This window comes from Phyllopteryx taeniolatus, chromosome 17 (assembly GCF_024500385.1).
Source record: "Phyllopteryx taeniolatus isolate TA_2022b chromosome 17, UOR_Ptae_1.2, whole genome shotgun sequence".
Lineage (NCBI taxonomy): Eukaryota > Metazoa > Chordata > Actinopteri > Syngnathiformes > Syngnathidae > Phyllopteryx > Phyllopteryx taeniolatus.
In genome coordinates, this window is record NC_084518.1 from 11,108,624 (window position 1) to 11,124,083 (window position 15,460).

Consider the following 15,460-nt stretch of genomic DNA (forward strand, 5'->3'; position numbering starts at 1 on the left):
TACTTGAGAGTCTCTCCTGACATTGCTAAGTTATAGTTTTTCTCAGGTTCTGGCAGACTCTGGAAGTCAACCAGGCAAGGGTGCAGCTTCTTGTTGTCATCACGAAACTTGATTGATCCATTAAAATGGTAGTAGAAGGGGTATTTTAGGGAGTGTTTTATTGTATAAATAAGGTGACTTTAAGTACAGGCACTCACTGGTCCATAGGTCCACCCTTGCTCAATGCGGGTCACAGCCCATAACTCATGACTATTCTCTGCTAGCTTCTCACGAATACGCTCCAAATGGGGAGGAAGTACAATCTGGAAAGATGAAAAAATATCGAAATATGATCCAAACATCCCAATGAAGGGACAATGTCAAAATTTGCAATACAAATGAAAGTGAAAGTGTGATTTGATGCCACTTTTGGTTGCTCCATTGTGGATTTGGAAGTTTTCATGGCCCATCTGAACAATTAAAGAGTGTGAAAGGATGAAGATTGACAATGCTTTTGAAAGTCTTTACCTGTATAGTGTCCACAGGGCAAGGAGTGAAGGCTGTGTGCGACAGGGACTGTGTTGGACCCAACAGGTTACGGATACCATCAAAGTCATGCTTATACTCTTTAATGGGCTCGATCCGCAAACGATCCCTAGGCAGCACAGCCTCATAACACGGAGCGTAGCCCGGTGGTGGAAGGAACTTGAAATCACCATGACGCCCTCCAAGAAGAAATCGGAACCTTGCAATAAGGGAAGAAAATTGTTCATTTTGTCTCACATGAACAACAGTATATTTATCATATCAGAAATGACAGTGTCCAGTACTTCACGCCTGCGGAGAAGCTGACAACAGGGAAGAAGAGGCCATCTAGATTGAAGTTCTCAAACATGCCTTGGACAGGATGACCATTGATACGGAAGGAAATGCTTGGCACATTAAGGTCCAAACAGCAGCTGATAACATCATCTGCTGCCAGAATGTGCTGATTAGGTGTGGCAACATGACGTGGAACACGCCCTGCGAACGGAAGTGAGCATATGTAGAAAATAATATGCAGATTGTTTAGGAAAACAACATTGCCACAGCATCTAACAATATTTATGCTACCTGACCAGAGGTGAAGCCCATCAAAACCGTATGAGTAGAGGTCATCACCGACACCGTTGCACCCCCAGCCCTCCCCTCCACCAGGGTATGGACTGTATCCCTCAGTCAGAGCCCAGCCCACACGCAGGTGATATGGCTGAGCAGTGAGGAATGGCTCCACGTGATCCACCATGACCTCAAAATACCACTTTTTATACTGTGTGGAACCTTCGCATGTCCCTAGGAAAATGTTGGGTCTCATGCTGGAAGGAAGATCACAAAACAAGCAGCTTTTAGCCAATAGTGAATCTTCATATGAATTCTACTATGTCTGCTAACATAAAATAACCCACCTGGTGACATAATTAATAATGTTGGTTTGAAGTAAGAGGTCACGACCAGGAAGCAGGTTCTCTGTAATCAGGTTCTGGTTTGACCTTACGGCCACACCGTTGCACACACATAGAGAGCAGAGCACATCCAAGACCTAGAAAATGGAAAACCAAGAGGGATATTCAGGTGCTGCCTCACACCTTAATAACACATACAGTGTATGTATTTTCCAAGATGCTCAGCGTGCGTTACATGCTGCAGACCTTGTGATTGCGTCCATGTTTATCCAGTAAAGAGATGATGGATTTGATGTGATTCTCCTGGATGATGTTCAGCACCTCTGGGCTCTCAATAAGAACACAATACAACACCTCCAGGATACCTGTGATAAACAGATCAAAATATGACTTCCAAATCAAGAAAGTTTTAACGATTAAATAACAAAAATAAATATAATACACTCATTGTTTAGTGATTAACTTTTGTTTACTTTTCAAGATTACATAGCAAAATAACACAAACAGAGCTTCTCAAGTACCGGAAGATGCCTCCAAACGATCCAATTTACTGACCAGCCAGTCAAGGTTATCGCAGAACAGAGCACAGTTTGAACGATTACCTCGGATGAGAGAAGCTTTGGGAAGAAAAAACAGCAAATATTACGTTAACCTGCTATAAAGGTAAACAGAGGATACGTAAGTATAGGGCAAATCCATCAGTGGTCATACCTAGCAACTCGTACAGTAAATTTACTATCTCCTTCCACGACTCTGCAGCTTCTTCCCCAGCGTATTCTGAGAAGTGAGCAGCTGTGTTGTAGACATTCAATCGATCAACACAGTCCAGAACGAGGGTGATCATCCCCTGTCAAGAACAACAAAGACTAAGTGAGAACAGCTCTTAAATTAATAAGCGGTAAGGTCCCGCAGGAAGGTAGACAAACCTCCTCTTGAAAAAGGTTTTGTCTGTTCTTGAGGGAACGAAGCTTGAACTGTTTGTCCTCGTGCTCCAGCTCTTCCTCCGGTGGGCGGAAGTAAAAAATCAGGTCCTGAAGTGAGAGTACCACTGTGTCCATTGGCAGATTTGGTGGATTTGCAGATTTGTTTTTTCCATTCAGGGCATCTAGACCTCTGGGGACATATTTGGAACATTTTAAGATTATGCAGAACCAAAACATGGACACCTTAGAGAACGGTGTATGAATGCTACTTGATGAATTGGTTGAAGAGGCCTGTCGTGCTGTAAATCATTCTAGCCGCTTGAGACTCTTCAGTCTGAGAGCGTGCAACTGTAAGTGCATCATCCATGTGACCTTCTTTATGGAGAATGGCCTATGAATTTAACAAATGCAATCTTAGAATGAAATATGATAATACCCATTGATACATCCAGGGTTATTACGGTTAATCTGGAATACCTTTCTCTTCAGTGGACCTAAACGGGCAGATTTGGCATCCACAGCTGCATATGTGAGCCAGAGACCAGATGAGGCATGTTGCACAAAGCACATGGACTCTCCATACTTAATCTCTGGAATGCCCATTCCTTCAACATCCCGCTTCTGAGTGACTTCGATTTTTTCCTGGGGTTCACATAGAGTAATTCCCTCATGAAAGCTACAAGGAATCTAATCAACCACATTTTTTCCACACTTTTTTCACTTACCTTGGAAATTCTGAAGCAGAAGGCTGCCATTTTTGAATTGGCCTTCTCAGGGTCAACCAATAGAAGGCCCTTTTCCTCATCCAGGAGAAGGTACCTTCCTGTTGTGATGTGACGTATTCTGAATGACTGGCCCCATTTAATGTGACCGCCACTCCACCTAAATTTCCAAAAAGCACGTAGGAAAAGACCAAACTGTAAAGTCCCTCACAATATAAGTTTGGAACGGAGGTTTTCAGGAGACTCACGCGATGCGCAGTGGCTCAAGTCGCCACAAGGAGCGAGCATGACTGCATACAGCTCCTCCTTCATAGTGAGCAACTCTTAAAGACAGAAGAAAAACCATGTCAGGAATTTTATGCCCATATGGAAATTAAATTTGAGAGGTTCACCTGCGCTGGTCATCCCCTTGGTCAGCCGCTGGAATTGCCAAACACTCATCCATGTGACCGTGGAAAAGTCTGAGCACATACCCTCCTGTCAGAAAACCTGCAGAGGAAGAATCACAAGGTTGAGGAGAGCAAGCAGGTTCAAAGATAACAAATAAATATAAGGTGGTAAGCAGACCTTCAGCTAGTTCACAACCCGACATCACAGGGGTCATAGTCCACAACGTTTGCATGAAGGAAGCATCGACCATCAAGTCACCGCTGGCATAGGACAAATGCTGAGAAGTGGTGTAAATCAGGAATTAAATACTGCCGACAAATGAGTAGCGCAGGTTGATAAAATTTGCATTTACCAGATATCGCTCTGATGAAACACTGACAAGAATGAGGTCATCTCCCACTCTGACCTTCTCGCCTTCAGATCTTTGCTTGGAGGCTGGATGGATGGTCCACCAGCAGGCCTCTCCTGTGATATTCAAACAGACACCAAAACTAATGTTATGAAGTTATCCTGTTGGTACAACAAGTGTCTAGCTTGTCTTAAATACTATTTCACAAGTACTGACTAGAACTGGAATTCATGTTTTGTATTCATGTCCTCCCATTTAAAATGTAGATTACATTAATCCAATAAAACACATTTTAAAGAGTCAGGCTAAAATCTTATATTTCGGGCTTGTTAAGGCTCTAAATATAATAGAATTTAAATGACTGGGGTGGCAGAACTGCTTTACAGTTCTGAGAGTTAAGGTATGAGGCTCGGCTTCAGCATTTCTGTGTGGGGTTTGCATATTTGTCCAGTGACTATGAGGGTTGTTTGTCTATATCCCTCTCGCCCAAAGTCAGCTGGGATAGGCTTCAGCTCACCCGTGACTCTAAGGAGGACAATACATAAGATGGATAGATGTATAAAATTATGCTTTCATCAAAAAAGTGGACATGAAGCATAGAGATTACAATTATCTCTACAATATCAATTGTATGATTCAAATGAGGATAAGCGGCTGGATGGTTGATGGATGAACTAGGTTTGCAGTCCAATAAGTGGTGAAGTTTCCAGCCACCTGTGGAGTCCTCCTGCAAGCCCACATCAAACGCCAGCTTATCTGTGAGTGAGCGTGACGTCGTCAAACAGCTCAAGTACTTGGCAGAAGGAAGGAGAGGAAAAGAAAATTGGGAGAGTGACAAAGACAGAACGTGAGAAAAGACACCATACGTTGAGCTTTGAACAATATGCTTGAGTCTAGATGTCCTCACCATGCTCGAATGAGTGTGTTTCAAGAGGATTGCATGTCCGTATAGCAGAGTTCGATGACCCCCACCTTGTGACGACTAGAGCACAAGCAGGTAGAAGGGTGGTTAAATTGTGGCCACTTTGCCAAAAGCAGACAAGAGGAGAGAAAAATCTTACTCAACTTACCCATTTATCCAAATCAACAGCCTGTGAGTGGGAAAGACAAGAATTAATTTAAAACGTAAGAGCATGGAAAGATGCATCTATTATTAAGATTATATGGAGATGAATGGAGACCTCATCCACAGAAGTGTTGGACAGCATCTCCTGTAGCGCCCGTACAGATAAGGACTGCTCCAGTATGAAGCAGCAGATGGCCAGGTCGGGTGGGACATTCTGAAACACATAAAAATATTAAATATTATATTATATATAAATATTTTTTTCAACAGTAGAAACTATTTAAAAAATATGCAATAAGAAGCACTGATGCACACTACCTGAGCATTAGATGTAGTCTCCAGGAAACAGAGACGATTCCCAAATCCTTCGCATGAAAGGCAGAGTTTGATCTGCTCTTTCAGAATGGAGGCCGTGCACTGCAGAACCACGTGATCATCCTACAAAGACATGTTGAGTATGAAGTGAATAAAAATTTATTTGGAGTGGGTTTCAACTTGTGCAGTTTAAGGCAATAGGGGCATACTTCTAATTTATCTGGGGAGTTCTCTCAAATGTCTTTATTGCGTTATAGACTGTTAAAGACGTTATAGACGTTCCGTGGTTTCAAGATATTCTTTTGGCCCAATAAATTAACAAGGGTTATATATTGTATTAGTTTGTTATCGCTTATAACACATAAAATGTTACTGTTAGTCAAAGCCTTTATTGTTAGCGCATATTTTTGTTGCTGTCACTGGCCTTACATCTTTGGCTAAATGAACTTGGCCGCTCCCCCTATCATACTGTATAAGCCCTCTATTTCAAGCCTCTGCACCTGCTGTGCATGCGTCCTCTTTTGGAAAGCACTAGATATTTTAGATTTCACTGGAAAGAGTGTCCCACATAGCCCTGCTGCAAATAATCCAATTAGTTTGGCTTGTTTACATGACGGAATTTTCGCCCTGAATTTTTTTTCGCCAGGACGCACGCCATGGGGAAATGCTTTAAATATCATTTTGGTAACAAGACTCACAAAGACATACAGTACAGTGCCTGCTAGGTTAAATCATTATGTAAAATATTCCTTTTTTTTTATTTTTGAGTAAAGACAGACTCAAAGCTAAAAGCGATGATGGATTTTTATTTCCTATTGCCGAGTGAGTGTGTCAGTATTGTTTACTATATTTATCAATATGACTGACTGAGCAATGAGAGGTGTTTCTCAGCTGAATAATTAACTCACTTTGCATCATTCTCTATCTCATCCATCCTAATATTGGCATGTTAGACAAACTTGAAACATAAATCTAAATTCTATTTGAAGTCCAAACAGCCATCTATCATGCATCCATCCGAGTGTCCAGTATATTGTATTGCTCATGGGAAATGAGATCAGGTTTCTTAGTGTTGGGTACTCTGGCTTCCTCCCACATTCTATAAAAATGCATGTTCGTTGAAGACTAACACAGTAGCACTATTTGAATTACAAACTATCCTTGAAATGATTCACCATATTGACATAGTCGTACTGAAATAAGGTGGCACAAATGAATAAATTTACTCAGTGAATAAAGTAGACTACTTTAAGTACCATTAATATTAATGAGAAAGGCAACATTGTCTTCATGAAAGTTTAGCAAAAGGCTGATAATTCTTTAATTTACAATAACTATCAGTGTAACCAACGTGTCTACAGTTCTGGCACACCAATACACTAACAGTGCTTTTGTGCTGACATTGCAAATGCCAGATGTACGTGTTAGGTTTCTATGACGTATCTCTAAATTCATGTCTGTAAAGTTATGCTGCTGAAGGCTGACAGACAGACTGACCTACAGACATAAGGACAGCTGTTTATGCATATTATGACACTTCAGGACTGATAACTAGCTGCAAAACATAAAGTAAGCATGTTTATTTGCAACGTTTTGGAACCAGCGTGTGATATTGAACATGGCTCTAAAAACATCAGCAGCCCTATTCCCACAAGGACTGAAGTAAGCAGGTGTTGAAACGGGCCTGACTTTGAAGCTGCTAATCCTCACACAGTATATATAGACCCCAGGCAGCAACTGACGCACACTTTATGAAGCATTGTTAGCATACTTTACCTCAGTGCTGCATGACAATAGCAAATGGAACATTATTCTAATTCATCATTTTTAATTTAACAGGACTAAATATGAGATACTGCCGACAAAAGTAGACTCTTTTTGGCATGAGAGCCTGATCTGAAAAACAATCACCAAGACAATAATTGAGGTCTATAATAAATCATAGCTTTGATTAGGGATGTCCCGGACCAACTTGTTCACTTCCGATCCAATACCGACATTCCAGCCTTATGTTTTGGCCGATACCGAAATTGGTCCGATCCGATTTCAGCAATAATCGTACGTACTTTTCTTATTTTATAGTATTTAATGTTAGTAAAGGCTTAATCAAGTGATATTACTCAAACAGAGAACAATAATCAGCAACAGTAAGTAAGAGGAAAAACTGACCCATTTATTATTAACCAATGGATTACATAAAGTAACTGCTGTGCACGTCTTGACCTCTGAGGGGCAGTGTGATGCACGCAATGAGATACAATGCAGAAACAAAGAAAGTAAAAGAAGTCACAATCGAATATTGTTAATAAGAATATATGCCTGAGAGTATTATTATTGCCTGTTTGTGTGCGTTTATACAGCGTTTGTGTATCAATAATATATTTTGAGAGATATAAGTGCCGCGAAGTTTGATGCTAATCTTTGATAGCTCGTCAATGGTGTTTGTCATTCATTGTGTTAGCTTTGAGCAAGCGATTTTTGTGAACAAAAACGAAGAAAGAAATGAAGTCTCTGATGTATTTGAACATTTAATAGGTGTAATTCCTTTGTTATATGTATCTAGTTATACAGTGAACTTCAACTGAAGTGTCTATAAATGACTTAAAGCAAGCAAGATTCACTACTACTGCTTGCTACTATAGTAGCACCTTAGCAACGTGTTGTTGTGATCAACCAGTTCCAATAATGTTGGTATGTTGTGTAGAAAGTAAATTAAAACAATACAATTTGCTTTTCAAGGTGAACAGGTTAATATGAAACAGGTGAGAGTCATGATTGGGTATAAAAGGAGCATCCCAAAAGGCTCAGTTGTTCACAAGCAAGGATGAGGCAACGTTCACCACTTTGTGAAAAAGTGCGTTAGCAAAGAGTCCAACAGTTTAAGAGCAACATTTTTACATAATTGTAAAGAAAGTAGGGATTTCATCATCTACGGTCCATAATATCAACAAAAGATTCCGATAATCTGGGGAAATTTCTGCATATAAGCAGCAAGGCCGAAAACCAACATGTTTGTAACCTTCGATCCCTCAGATAGCACTGCATTAAAAACTGGCATCATTGTGTGAAGGATATTGTCAGGTGGACTCAGGAACAGTTCAAAAAGACATTGTCAGGTAACAGTTTGTCGCTACATCTACAAATGCAAGTTCAAACTCTACCATGGAAAGCAAAAGCCATACTGTCTTAACAACACCCAGACACGCCCCCAGATTCTCTGGGCCCAAGCTCATTGACAATAAGATGGACTGACACAAAGTGCAAAAGTGTGCTGTGGTCTGATGAGTCCACATTTCAAATTGTTTTTGGAAATCATGGATGTGTATGTGTTCACTGTGATGGGTTAAATCCAGAGAACAAATTTTGTGTGCATGCATGCATGTTCATGACATTAAAAGGTCTTTCTATTCTATGCCGTCCTCCGGAGACCAAAGAGGAAAAGGACTATCCGGATTGTTATCAGTGCAAAATTCAAATGCCAGTATCTGTGATCGTGTGGTGGTGTGTTAGTGCACATGGCATGGGTAACTTGCACATCTGTGAAGGCACCATTAATGCTGAAAGGTACATACAGATTTTGGAGCACCATATGCTGCCATCCAAGCAATGTATTTTTCAGGGACTTCCCTACTTATTTCAGCAAGACAATGCCGAGCCACATCAACAACATGTGTTACAACAGCATAGCTTTGCAGTAAAAGAGTGTCTGCCGCCAGTCCAGACCTGTCCCCCATTGAAAATGTGTGGCGTATTATGAAGCGCAAATTACGGAGATCCCGGATTGTTGAGCAACTGAAGTTGTGCATCAAGCAAAAATGGGAAAGAAATCCACCTACAAAGCTTCAACAGTTAGTGTCCTCAGTTCTCAAATGCTTCAGTGTTCTTAAAAGGAAAAGTGATGTAACACAGTGGTAAACATGCCTTTGGCCCAGCTTTTTTGGATCCATTTACTTTACACACACTATTTGTGTATTAATGGTTTCTTCTCATTTATAAACCAGAACAATATCAAGTATCCAAAGGGATATAAATAGATAACAATGCGGGTAAACAAAGGCAACTGTTCTTGTGTCAATCTGAGTGTCATCTATAGTACAAACACACCCAACCAAGTCAACGGAGGAGTATAATCTATAAATGGTTGTAGAAGATGTTTTTTTAAGTTATTAATCCAAGAAGAAGGAGACAGCATCACTTACTGTCCGCAAAAACTGAATCTCTTCCTCTCCATCGGCACCTTCCGCCATTCTGCTGAGGCATTAAGATCACCACCCTGACAGAGAATTGGGCTTCTCAGTTCTCCTGGTCACTTCCTAGGGAAATGTTGCTGAAGGGTTTCTGAAGGGCAAACACGGGTCCCGACCCCCTCTCTCTCGGACTATTTTATGACAGCCTAGGGGATTGACTGCTCATTCACTACTGCATCATGGAGAGGAGGAGCAACTGGCCAAGGCAGTGCTTTTAAAGTTGTTCCTTTATTTTAAAGTTTGTCTATTATTCTCATTGTTTTGAAGTACTTTGTGCAGATAAAGTGTTATAAAGGAGAGATATTGAACAATATTGTAAATGTGCTAGAATAAACAGTTGTACATTTGAATTCAGCCTGAAGAGGAGGGTATGTAACTTCATCCATCCATCCATTTTCTACACTGCTTGACCTCATTCGTGGCTGAGCTGGAGTGTATATAGCAGACTTTGGGCGAGGGGCGGCGTACACAGTGGACTCGTCCCCATTCAATCACAGGGCACAAAAAGGCAAACAACCATTCACATTCCCATATGGAAATGTTTGAGGCTTCAATTGACTTAACCGTGTTGCCGGAAAGTAACTTGTTTGTGTGAATTAGAGAAGTTATTCATTTGCATTATTATTAATTTGTGTAGTGGTACATTCGCCTGACTTTGGTGCGGGCAGCGTGGGTTCAGTCCCCACTCAGTGACGGTGTGAATGTGAGTGCTAATGGTTGTCCGTGTCTATATGTGCCCTGCGACTGACTGGCGACCAGTTCAGGGTGTAGTCCGCCTTTCGCCCGAAGTCAGCTGGGATGGGCTCCAGCGCCCCGTGACCCTAACCAGGATAAGTGGTGTTGAAAATGGATGGATGGATGGATATTATTAATTTGAAAATTATTATTATTCAGGCGGCACGGTGAACGACTGGTTAGCATGTCTGCCTCACAGTTCTGAGGACCGGGGTTCAAATCCCGGCCCCGCCTGTGTGGAGTTTGCATGTTCTCCCCGTGAGTGGGTGGGTTTTTTCCGGGTACTCCGGTTTCCTCCCACTTCCGAAAAACATGCATGGTAGGTTGATTGAAAACTCTAAATTGCCCGTAGGTGTGAATGTGAGTGCGAATGGTTGTGTGTTTATATGTGCCCTGCGATTGGCTGGCGACCAGTTCAGGGTGTACCCCGCCTCTCGCCAAACATAGCTGGGATAGGCCCGCGACCCTAGTGAGGATAAGCGGTAAAGAAAATGGATGGAATATTATTCATAAATTAATACTAAAAGGAACACCAGTCAACAGCATGTTGATTATTATTGCGAGAAATCAGTCTTCATACAAACGAATATCATTAATTATTAATTATATAATTACAGGTAATTTTAGCAAATTTGTTATTTCAGAAGTGTGTATAAACCTGGTAACTCTTTCTTCTTCTTTTGTTTTTTTTGTCTTGTTCGGCTATTAGGTCAAGCAGAATGGAAGATCTGTATCCCTTTTATGCCAGAACAGTTTTACAGTGTCACAGTGGAGTTTTTTTTTTTTTTTTTTTGGTATTATAATTGAAGTTTATTGAGAATCAGAGTCAATCAGTCGATCACAACAAAGTTTCTAGAGAGGAGAGAGAAACGAAGACAAAAGACAAAGCACTAATTGTAAACAGGATGAGAAAAGTAAGTCATTACATTATCTACAACAATGAAACATTAAATATGAGTGTTGCATGGGGCTGTAGTGCTACACCCTGTGATTGAAGGACAGGACAAGATAGAACAGGACAAGGACAGGAGAAGAAGCATGCAGGACAAGGGTCGTGAACCCAGCTGTACAACTGAAGTGTGGTGGCTATGTAAACTATAAACGTCTACGGGACGAGAATATAAATGCTTCTGAGAGCATCTTCACCACCTGTGCCTCGGTCACCCTAATTACCCCTTGCATTTAACCTCGTGTCTCATTCTTTCTTGTCGCCAGTTCGTTGTACCTTGTCGTCGCGTTCCAGCATTCCTTGTTTCCACGTCACAGACTCACAGTAAGACTAGACCCTGTTCCGATTATCGACCTCACGTTTTTGGATACTTTTGCCTTTTTTGGATTGCCTCTCTGTGTACCGAGCTCTGCCCGTATATTAAACCTCTCTTTTTGAAACTGTCCATTTTTGTTTTGGAGTCGTGGATTTTCGGGTCCTATCCTCTGTTCCGTTCATGACATTTGCATATACATGAGTTATTTGTCGCAATAAGTGAGTGGCCCCACACCCAGTGAAAGAGTCCCAGGGGTGTGTGTGTGCCTGCGGACACATGCAAGTGAATTGACACCGTTTTCCATGCACTAAGACTGACAGAAGAGTCCTGTAATTGTTGTGACGGCACCGTGGAGGCTGAGGACCCCACCCAATCATTCAAGAGGCAGGATTGGGCCCAGGGGTCCATGCAAGAGCAGCCCGGTGACGGGACACGTCCCACACCGAGGGACCCCCAGGGCGGTCCGCCGGCCCCATCAAGGTGCCGCGACAACTGGCCACCCGGCGGCTGCAGGGATCCAATGCAGGGATCCACCAGACCTGCAGCACCGACGCCGCCCCCCCCCCCCCCCCCCCCCCCCACACACACACATTCCCGCCAGCACCCACTACCCGCCCCCGAGTGTGGGAGGTGGACCCCACCCCAAACCAGGCAGGGACAAAAACCCCACAGCAGGTCCCACAGCCCGCAGGGGACCACCTGGCTCGACCATGGAAAGAGGCGACCGCAGCGGGACGCAAGGAATGGAGAGAAGAGGAGGAAGCAGACCCGAGGAGCGACAAGGGGGCACCACCGCCCCCACCAGCAGCCAGAGCAGGGGATCCAGGCGGGCGCTGTGGAGTATTAGCAATGTAAGTAATTAATATTATGAATTATTCTTTTAGTGGTGTTCTTCCTAAATAAGCATTTAATCAACTGAATAGTGAAATATGCTGGCCTCTTGGAAGCTACTTTTGGAAAGTAGGGAAGCCCAAAAGATACCACTCTGGTGGTCCTTACTCAGATAACAGCGGATGACATATGAGTAATGTAAAAGACAACTGGAAAGTTGAAATTGGCCCATGGTAGCCAGCCAGTCTACTGCATAGATTAAAACTGGGAAGACCTGCCAAAACTTGATAGTTTACGACTGTCAGCTGAACCACCAGAGAGACGCCCCGGGCCTAGCCAATGGACCAAGAGCGCCTCCAAGAGGGAGATAAATGCCATAACCACCTTGTAGTTCCAGATACCAATTAGAAACCAAGAAACTCTTAATAACTAGTTGTATTTTCTGTTAAAAGAACACCATACTATCCATCCATTTTCTAAGCCGCTTCTCCTCACTAGGGTCGCGGGCGTGCTGGAGCCTATCCCAGCTGTCATCGGGCAGGAGGCAGGGTACACCCTGAACTGGTTGCCAGCCAATCACAGGGCACATACAAACAAACAACCATTCGCACTCACAGTCACACCTACGGGCAATTTAGAGTCTCCAATTAATGCATGTTTTTGGGATGTGGGAGGAAACCGGAGTGCCCGGAGAAAACCCACGCAGGCACGGGGAGAACATGCAAACTCCACACAGACTGGGCCGGGGATTGAACCCGGGTCCTCAGAACTGTGAGGCTAACGCTCTAACCAGTCACCCACCGTGCCGCCTCAGATACTATTAAAAACTAAATATATATATGATTATATTGCATGACTGAATTATATTAAAAAATATCAATAAAGGTGGCGGCACGGTGGACGACTGGCTAGAGCGTCTGCTTCACAATTCTGAGGATCGGGGTTCAATCCCCGGCCCCGCCTGTGTGGAGTTTGCATGTTGTCCCCGTGCCTGCATGAGTTTTCTCCTGGCACTCCGGTTTCCTCCCACATCCCAAAAACATGCATGGTAGGTTAATTGACAACTCTAAATTGCCCGTAGGTGTGAATGTGAGTGAGAATGGTTGTTTGTTAGTGTGTGCCCAGCGATTGGCTGACAACCAGCTCAGGGTGTACCCCGCCTCCTGCCCGATGTTCGCTGGGGTAGGCTCCAGCACGCCTGCGATCCTTGTGAGGAGAAGCGGCTCAGAAAATGGATGGATGGATCAATAAAGGTGTTGAGACATGATAATAAACTAACAATTTGAGGTACCATGACATTGTATCTGTTGTGACACGATTAGAAACTATGCCATTTTAGGGAAACTTGGTTTGAGCCAATCAAGACCAAGGAGAGTTTTAGAATAAGGTGGGCGAGTACCAGATGGAGTGTATTTAAATGCGTGTCTTATTGGACTTGTTCAGTATTTTCGTCGTCCTCGCTAATTGCTCTGTTTGGTTGAGGCCTCGAATAAACATTCAGTGATCAGCTCAAGCTATTTGTCTTTTGGTTTCATTTCAAGTCTTAGTCTAAGTTTACTTCTTAAAACTTTGAGAGCTAAATTCAAATTCAAGTCCATTGCTTGGCCACCGTCTTCTGAGGAGAAGCAGCCTTGGGAGCAGAAGGAGAGCGGACGGAGGCCGGGGACAGCACCTCACCAGACGGGTGCCACCCTACAAAGGAAGCGACAATTCAAGACGGAATCAGAATCAGAATCAGAATCAGAATCAGAATCATCTTTATTTGCCAAGTATGTCCAAAACACACAAGGAATTTGTCTCCGGTAGTTGGAGCCGCTCTAGTACAACAGACAGTCAATTTACAGAACACTTTGGAGACATAAAGACATTGACAAAAAACAACAACAAACAACAATTGTGCAAAAAGATGCAGAGTCCTCAGTTCGAATGGCTAATAACGCAATAGTCCGGTGCAATGACCATTGTGCAAAGGGCACTGAGACTTCAAGGAGTGTATGCGGAACATGGGCGAGTCACCATCACACCACCAATACTCCCCGGGAGGTCACCCCAGTGGTTCCCCACCCCCACCCCCCACCCCAGAGATCGGGAAGGAGTGAAGAAAGTCCCGCCCCCACAGACGGGGAACCGCAAACACAGGGACAAGAGGAGAAGATCCCCACTCCATACATGTGTCCTCTCACCATGCAAACCGATCTAAAATGTGTGGGAAAATAAAAATAAATCAATAAATAGAATAATAATAAAACAAGCGGCACGGTGGCCGACTGGTTAGAGCGTCAGCCACACAGTTCTGAGGTGCGGGGTTCAATCCCCGTCCCCGCCTGTGTGGAGTTTGCATGTTCTCCCCGTGCCTGCGTGGGTTTTCTCCGGGCACTCCGGTTTCCTCCCACATCCCAAAATCATGCATTAATTGGAGACTCTAAATTGCCCGTAGGCATGACTGTGAGTGCAAATGGTTGTTAGTTTCTATGTGCCCTGCGATTGGCTGGCAACCAGTTCAGGGTGTACCCCGCCTCCTGCCCGATGACAGCTGGGATAGGCTCCAGCATGCCCGCGACCCTAGTGAGGAGAAGCGGCTCAGAAAATGGATGGATGGAATAATAAAACAACAACCTTGACAACATAGAATACAGAATTCCAAAGGCAACTAATGATTGTGCATGTTTATTAGGGAGGCCGATTATGCTTAAGTCGCCAAGTATGCACAATCTTGGGGAAAGTGGAATCCTGAAATTAAAAATGTAAAAGTTTTTGTGTAAATGAAGACCAAAAGCATTGAATTGGTGTGCATTCCCATATAGCATGAAAATAGGTGTCTGGGGTATTTTTGGTGCATTGTGCACATATATTAGATGGAGAGAAGCCCATTTTATGCAGTGTACTGAGTAAAGTGGGTTCTATCGAGCACTTTATATTGTATAAACTGTAGATTTGGTAGCTCTCAATCAGTACCCTAGAAGTTGCTTTTCAGAAAGAGCGGACCCATGACTTAGCATATACTGAAGGCTAATTAGAATGTGCTTTAACTAGGCAGACTTGTTAGTTATTAAGTAAGTAAGTAAATGAGTAATTAAGTAAGTAAGCTAGGCAATTAGTTGCATCCAGTATGAACGCAAACGCAGTTTCACATTGTTTAAAACTATTACGATAACTAAGTTGTATTTAAAAGCAATAACGAGACTAGGGTGGCGTC

The 15,460-nt window shown here is 43.0% G+C and overlaps 1 protein-coding gene across 2 annotated transcripts in view; it reads right to left on the reverse strand.

The window, feature by feature from the left end:
- LOC133467090 (ryanodine receptor 1-like) overlaps positions 1–9,545 on the reverse strand; it is a 51,390-nt gene extending 41,845 nt beyond the window's left edge. For both annotated transcript variants that reach the window (XM_061751569.1, XM_061751568.1), the window contains exons 1-23: positions 9,386–9,545; positions 5,190–5,309; positions 4,987–5,085; positions 4,876–4,896; positions 4,713–4,787; positions 4,520–4,598; positions 3,809–3,921; positions 3,634–3,733; positions 3,459–3,555; positions 3,315–3,389; positions 3,070–3,226; positions 2,822–2,986; positions 2,614–2,735; positions 2,348–2,534; positions 2,133–2,268; positions 1,943–2,038; positions 1,668–1,786; positions 1,425–1,558; positions 1,093–1,334; positions 810–1,002; positions 508–724; positions 198–302; positions 4–107 (exon numbers count right to left, since the gene is read on the reverse strand). In XM_061751569.1, coding sequence (XP_061607553.1) covers positions 4–107; positions 198–302; positions 508–724; positions 810–1,002; positions 1,093–1,334; positions 1,425–1,558; positions 1,668–1,786; positions 1,943–2,038; positions 2,133–2,268; positions 2,348–2,534; positions 2,614–2,735; positions 2,822–2,986; positions 3,070–3,226; positions 3,315–3,389; positions 3,459–3,555; positions 3,634–3,733; positions 3,809–3,921; positions 4,520–4,598; positions 4,713–4,787; positions 4,876–4,896; positions 4,987–5,085; positions 5,190–5,309; positions 9,386–9,433 — 2,804 coding nt within the window. In that variant the 5' untranslated portion in view covers positions 9,434–9,545. The remainder of the gene's footprint in view (positions 1–3; positions 108–197; positions 303–507; positions 725–809; positions 1,003–1,092; positions 1,335–1,424; positions 1,559–1,667; positions 1,787–1,942; positions 2,039–2,132; positions 2,269–2,347; positions 2,535–2,613; positions 2,736–2,821; positions 2,987–3,069; positions 3,227–3,314; positions 3,390–3,458; positions 3,556–3,633; positions 3,734–3,808; positions 3,922–4,519; positions 4,599–4,712; positions 4,788–4,875; positions 4,897–4,986; positions 5,086–5,189; positions 5,310–9,385) is intronic.
- Between the last annotated feature and the right edge of the window lie 5,915 nt (positions 9,546–15,460).